The following is a 6,604-nucleotide window of genomic DNA, read 5'->3' on the forward strand; positions in this document are numbered from 1 at the left end:
CTCACGCATAATTGATTAGCCCACTCCATGTTTGTTTGCTGAATGAACCTGATGCTCAACGACTGTACAATTAGCTAGCTAGCTGATGCTCTGCAGTCTGGCAAAATAAATGACCTTCTAATGCAGGGGCTTAAGGAAGCATTTGCCGGGATAGTTAAGCTCTTAATCTAACGAACTATTTTCAAATCCAACTGCACAGAATTAACGTACCTACTGAAGTTAAAATTAGACACGACACAGAGTAAAACGGAACATAACATCGACAGACAGCTTACCGTGGCGAAGTGTGTTTAATTTGTCCTGGCTTCGTTCGTTCCCTCCCACTTGAAAATCGACATCATATGTTGTTTTTTCACATCCGACTTCCGTAATAAGGTTATTTGGGGGGTAATAAGTGTTTTGGGGATTCTGGATGACCAGACAGCTAGCAACAATTACAATAAGCTGTCACGTGAGGAATCGTAGGTGGCTTGTTTCATCTTGTTCTTTTTTAACTTGGCAAGTAAGTTAAGAACAAATGCTTATTTAGAATGACACCTGGGAACAGTGGGTTAACTGCCTGTTCAGGGGCAGAACGACAGATCTTTACCGTGTCAGCTCAGGGATTCACTCTAGCAACCTTCTGGTTACTGGCCCAACGCTCTAACTAGGCTACCTGCCACTCCAACATGATACCATGTCTCGTTTTGAGGTGTTTTGATTGATGTCATGTCTATTCTAAAATGGCTAATATGCACTAGCTAGCTAACCATCAGCTGTAACAATGTATTTGAGAGACAAGTGCACATTTATTCATTTTATTTATTTAACTAGGAAAGTCAGTTAAGAACAAATTCTTATTTTCAATGACGGCCTAGGAACAGTGGGTTAACTGCCTGTTCAGGGACAGAACGACAGATTTGTACCTTGTCAGGTCGGGGATTTGAACTTGCAACCTTTCGGTTACTAGTCCAACACTAGGCTACCCTTCCGGCCCAATAAACATTGGAGATAAATTGTTGACATGTAAACTATATTTTAAGCCAAACCCATCTGTTTTACCCCATAGTTGGGTATACATTGGTTTGTAGCCAAACTACCAACCCATCTATATGAACATGACTCATTTGGTGAGAATAATATCTTTCTTCAATTAACTAGGATATCAGATCACTATTTTCACATGATATACACTGAACAAAAATATACACGCAACATGTAAAGTGTTGGTCCCATGTTTCATGAGATGAAATAAAAGATCCCAGACATTTTCCATATGCACAGAAAGCTTATTTCTCTCTACTTGTGTGCACTTTGCCAAGATAATCCATCCACCTGACAGGTGTGGCATATCAAGAAGCTGATTATACAACATGACAATGCTGGGGACAATAAAAGGCCACTCTAAAATGTGCAATTTTGTCACACAATGTCAGATGTCTTAAGTTTTGAGGGAGTGTGGAATTGGCATGCTGACTGCAGGAATGTCCACCAGTGCTAGCTGTTGCCAGATAATTCTATGTTAATTTCTCTACCATAATCTGCCTCTAACATCGTTTTACGGCCTCAACATCAGACCACGTGTATGGTGTTATGTGGGTGAGCGGTTTGCTCATGTCAACGTTATGAACAGAGTGCCCCATGGTGGCGGTGGGGTTATGGTATGGGCAGGCATAAACTATGGACAACAAACACAATTGCATTTTATCGATGGCAATTTGAATGCACAGAGATACCATGACGAGATCCTGAGGCCCATTGTCTTTCCATTCATCCGTCGCCGTCACCTCAGGTTTCAGCATGATAATGCACAGCCCCATGTGGCAAGGATCTGTACACAATTCCTGGAAGCTGAAAATGTCCCAGTTCTTCCATGGCCTGCATACTCACCAGACATGTCACCCATTGAGCATGTTTGGGATGCTCTAGATCGACGTGTACGACAGCGTGTTCCAGTTCCCGCCAATATCCAGCAACTTTCGCAAAGCCATTGAAGAGGAGTGGGACAACATTCCACAGGCCACAGTCAACAGCCTGATCAATGCAAAGGAGATGTGTTACGCTGCATGAGGCAAATGGTGGTCACACAAGATACTGACTGGTTTTCCGATCAATGCCCCTACTTATTTTAAGCCATCTGTGACCAACCGATGCATATCTGTATTTCCAGTCATGTGAAATCGATAGATTAGGGCCTAATTTATTTCAATTGACTGATTTCCTTGTAAGAACTGTAACTCAGTAAAATCTTTGAAATTGTTGCATGTTGCGTTAGTATTTTTTTTCAGTATAGACCAATCAGTCCATTTTCTTGAACAACTAGATATATGCCCAAACTGAGATGGAGCCTGATCACAGTATGATTTAAAAATATGGGCAAAAATGATCTGGATACAAATCTCTCCCCCACACATACACACATCGCACTGAGCACGGACCGACACCGAAGTTCCTTGGATGTCTTTTTTCAGTCTTGTCTATGATTGGTTCAGATTTGATCTAGTCTGGTCCAGACTAAATCTGAACCGATCTTAGATGTCTGTTTGGTTCAGATTTAGTCCAGTCTGGACCGGCCTTGATTTGGCTCAACAATAGATGTCTATGTTTGGTCCAGTCCGGACTCGAGTTGGCTTAAACATAGATATCTATGATTGGTTCAGATTTGATCTGGTCCAGACAGCACAGTACAGCACATACAATACAGTAGAAAACAGCAGAGTACAGTACATTAAAGAAAAATACAGTAGAGGACAGTATAATATCCTACTGAAATGTACTCTACTGAATTAAACCCACCTGAATTCAACTACTGTCCTGTACAATACTACTCTGCTCTACAGTACTGAACTGTGCCTTACTGTTCAAACTTGTGAAACATAGCCTACACATCTATGACTCGTTCAGATTTGGTAGTTGTTTTGGGGGCCGAGCGTATTAGAATTATACCCAGCAAGCTTTGCAAGGGTTTTTTACATTTCGGTCATTCAGCGGATTCTTTTATCCAGAGTGACGTACAGTCAGTGCATTCAACTAAGGTATACAGTGCATTCGGAAACTATTCAGACCCCTTGACTTTCTCCACATTGTGTTACGTTACAGCCTTATTCTAAAATTGATTAAATTGTTTTCCCGACCTCAATCTACACACAATACCCTATAATGACAAAGCAAAAACAGGTTTTTAGAAATGTTTGCAGATTTATTAAAAACATTTACATAAGTATTCAGACCCTTTACTCAGTACTTTGTTAAAGCACATTTGGCAGCGATTACAGCCTCAAGTCTTCTTGGGTAAGACACTTCTCTGCAGATCCTCTCAAGCTCTTTCAGGTTGGATGGGAGCGTCGCTGCACAGCTATTTTCAGGTCTCTTCAGAGATGTTTGATCAATTTCAAGTCCGGACTCTGGCTGGGCCACTCAAGGACATGTCCCAAAGCCACACCTGCGCTGTCTTGGCTGTGTGCTTAGGGTCGTTGTCCTGTTGGAAGGTGAACCTTCACCCCAATCTGAGATCCTGAGCACTCTGGAGCAGGTTTATCAAGGATCGCCCTGTACTTTTCTGTAAATCCTTCCCTCAATCCTGCCTAGTCTCCCAGTCCCTGCTGCTGAAAAACATCCCCACAGCATGATGCTGCCACCACCATAGGGATGGAGCCAGGTTTCCTCCAGATGTGACACTTGGCATTCAGGACAAAGAGTTAAATCTTGATTTTATCAGACTGGAGAATCTTGTTTCCCATGGTCTGAGAGTCCTTGAGGTGCCTTTTGGCAAACTCCAACCAGACTGTCATGTGCCTTTTACTGAGGAGTGGCTTCCGTCTGGCCTCTCTACCATAAAGGCCTGATTGGTGGAGTGTTGCATTGACGGTTGTCCTTCTGGAAGGTTCTCCCATCTCCACAGACGAACTCTGTAGATCTGTCAGAGTGACCATCAGGTTCTTGGTCACCTCCTTGACCAAGTCCCTTCTCCCCCAATTTCTCAGTTTGGCCGGGTGGACAGCTCTTGGAAGAGTCTGTGGTTCCAAACTTCTTTCATTTAAGAAAGAGAGACCACTGTGTTCTTGGAGACGTTCAATGCTGCAGACATGTTTGGTACCCTTCCCCAGATCTGTGCCTCGACACAATCCTGTCTCAGAGCTCTATGGACAATTCCTTCAACCTCATTTCTTGGTTTTTGCTCTGACATGCACTGTCAACTGTGGGACCTTATATAAACAGGTGTATGCATTTCAACAAATCATGTCCAATCAATTGAATTTACCACAGTTGGACTCCAATCAAGTTGTAGAAACATCTCAAGTGTTACAGCTCTCGTCGAAAGGAGTGGACCAAAGCGCAGCGTGGAAAGTGTTCATGATTTTTATTTTCAAAAAAGACTCAAACAAAATAACCAAAGTGAAAGCGCATAGTTCTGTCAGGTACAGACACTAAACAGAAAACATGATCCCAGAAAACATGATCCCACAAAACCCAAACGGAAAATTACAAAATATATGATCCCCAATCAGAGACAACGTAGACAGCTGCCCCTGATTGGGAACCACATTCAGCCAAACACAAAGAAATAGAAAACAGAATTTCCCACCCGAGTCACACCCGGAACTAGAAACACAAGTATTTCGCTACACTCGCATTAACATCTGCTAACCATGTGTATGTGACAAATACATTTGATTTGATTTTGACATAGAGAATAATAAGGATCTCTAAGGTCAGGGCGTGACATCAAGAATGGTCAATGGAAATTGGATGCACCTGAGCTCAATTTCGAGGGCCCATAGCAAAGGCTCTGAATACATATGTAAATAAGGTATTTCTGTTTTTTATTTGCAATTCATTTGCAAAAATTTCTAAACAGTTTTTGCTCTGTCATTATGTGTGGTGTATTATGTATAGATTGATTAAATGAAATATTTTCTTCATCAATTTTAAAATAAGGCTGTAACATAACAAAATGTGGAACATGTCAAGAGGTCTGAATACTTTCCTAATGCACTGTATAAACAACAACATATCACAATCATAACAAGAACAAAAACATTCCTGTAACCATTACTGAGAATGTTATTGTAGTTGAAGTGGTATTGGTTTATTTTATAGGTTGGACTACTTTGAACATCTTTGCTGCCAGTTTAAAAGCTTTGGGAAAAGCTAACATAAGTGCATCGTGACAGATGGGAGCGATAGTAAATATTATGTAGCAATCTTCAATTGGTTCCTATTTCCATATTGCGTTCCTATATTAAATGGATTTTTAAAAACACGATTTTGATATAATGCTTACTTCATTGACAATGTATGTGCAGTTGAAATTTGGCCATAGAATCAATGACAATAAAATATGTATTTTCATCTTCTGGAAGAAAATATATATTTTCAACGTCCAGGAAATAATTATTTTCAACATCCGGAAATTATGTATTTTCTATGGAATCCCGTTTGGGTCTTTGCGTGTCAAAAAAGATACACGTCAACTAATTTGACACGTCAGCAAGCCAAGCTTTACCACTACTATCAACAGCACTGTCAAAGGTGTACAAAAAAGTCTGCAAACACCGGCCACGAACGATGTATTTACATTACCGTGTTGGTAATAAAGCATTATTTGTTCGACGGTAACTTCTGGGGTAAGTTAGCTAGCACCAATACAACCAGACTGAAAACAATGACAAGTAGAAACTGGTGAGGCTCCACAGGGCCGAGTTATGTGTTGTGAAGCTAGCCACAATAAGGATTAGGCACAATCGTGGAATTTGCGGTTTTCCTTCAAAATAAAAGTACCTATTTGAAAGTGCTGCATTAGGTTACAATTGATGAAATCATGCCATATTTAGACTAGATAATGTTTAAATAAGGTTGTGACATATGAAATACGGGTGATAGTGTAATCAATGTGTAATAATTACGTAAAACATTTATGAACGCGTTAAATTATTGTGTGACATGCAGTCATATTCAGGTCCTGATTGGTCAACAAGCTTATTTGGCATGTCAAAAGTGTTATTTGGCGTGTATATTTTTTGACCCGCAAAGACCCAAACGGTGTTCCATAATTTTCTGGCTAAATCGGAACCTAAAATGAACCTAACTTCAACGTCTGGAAAATATTTAAAATAGTATTTTAAACATTTTTTACCGGGGCACATGTAACTGATGTGAAACGGCTAGCTAGTTAGCGGTGGTGCGCTAAATAGCGTTTCAATCGGTGACGTCACTTGCTCTGACACCTCGAAGTAGTTGCTCTGCAAGGGCGGTGGCTTTTGTGGAGCGATGGGTAACGATGCTTCGTCGGTGACTGTTGTTGATGTATGCAGAGGGTCCCTGGTTCGCGCCCGGGTATGGGCGAGGGCATGATCTAAAGTTATATTGTCACACACACATGCAGCACGTATAAAACTAAGGAAGTATGAAAACGCTTCTCCCTTCATTCTCTTTATCTTCTCTGGAGTTTTACGGTGGTTTGCACGTAGGCTATATAGACTTTCTAGTTTCATTTAAAAAGATGATTCTAACCTCAGTCACTACTGGAATAATTAGAGGTATTTTCACCATAATTTCACTACACTGAAAGTTGTAATCAATCAACAACAAAACATGCAGTTAATAAAAGACCATACAAAATGTA

The 6,604-nt window shown here is 40.7% G+C and overlaps 1 protein-coding gene across 5 annotated transcripts in view; it reads right to left on the minus strand.

Annotated features, from left to right (window-relative positions):
- The window catches only part of LOC115111651 (AP-1 complex subunit beta-1), a 56,122-nt gene extending 55,745 nt beyond the window's left edge, over positions 1–377 (minus strand). For 2 of the 5 annotated variants that reach the window (XM_029637953.2, XM_065011592.1), the window contains exon 1: positions 6–203. In XM_029637953.2, coding sequence (XP_029493813.2) covers positions 6–29 — 24 coding nt within the window. In that variant the 5' untranslated portion in view covers positions 30–203. Of the gene's footprint in view, positions 1–5; positions 205–275 lie in introns of those variants that run through there. The other 3 variants (XM_065011593.1, XM_065011597.1, XM_065011596.1) reach the window with 3 other exon arrangements.
- Between the last annotated feature and the right edge of the window lie 6,227 nt (positions 378–6,604).

This window comes from Oncorhynchus nerka, linkage group LG27, assembly GCF_034236695.1.
Source record: "Oncorhynchus nerka isolate Pitt River linkage group LG27, Oner_Uvic_2.0, whole genome shotgun sequence".
Taxonomy (NCBI): Eukaryota; Metazoa; Chordata; class Actinopteri; order Salmoniformes; family Salmonidae; genus Oncorhynchus; species Oncorhynchus nerka.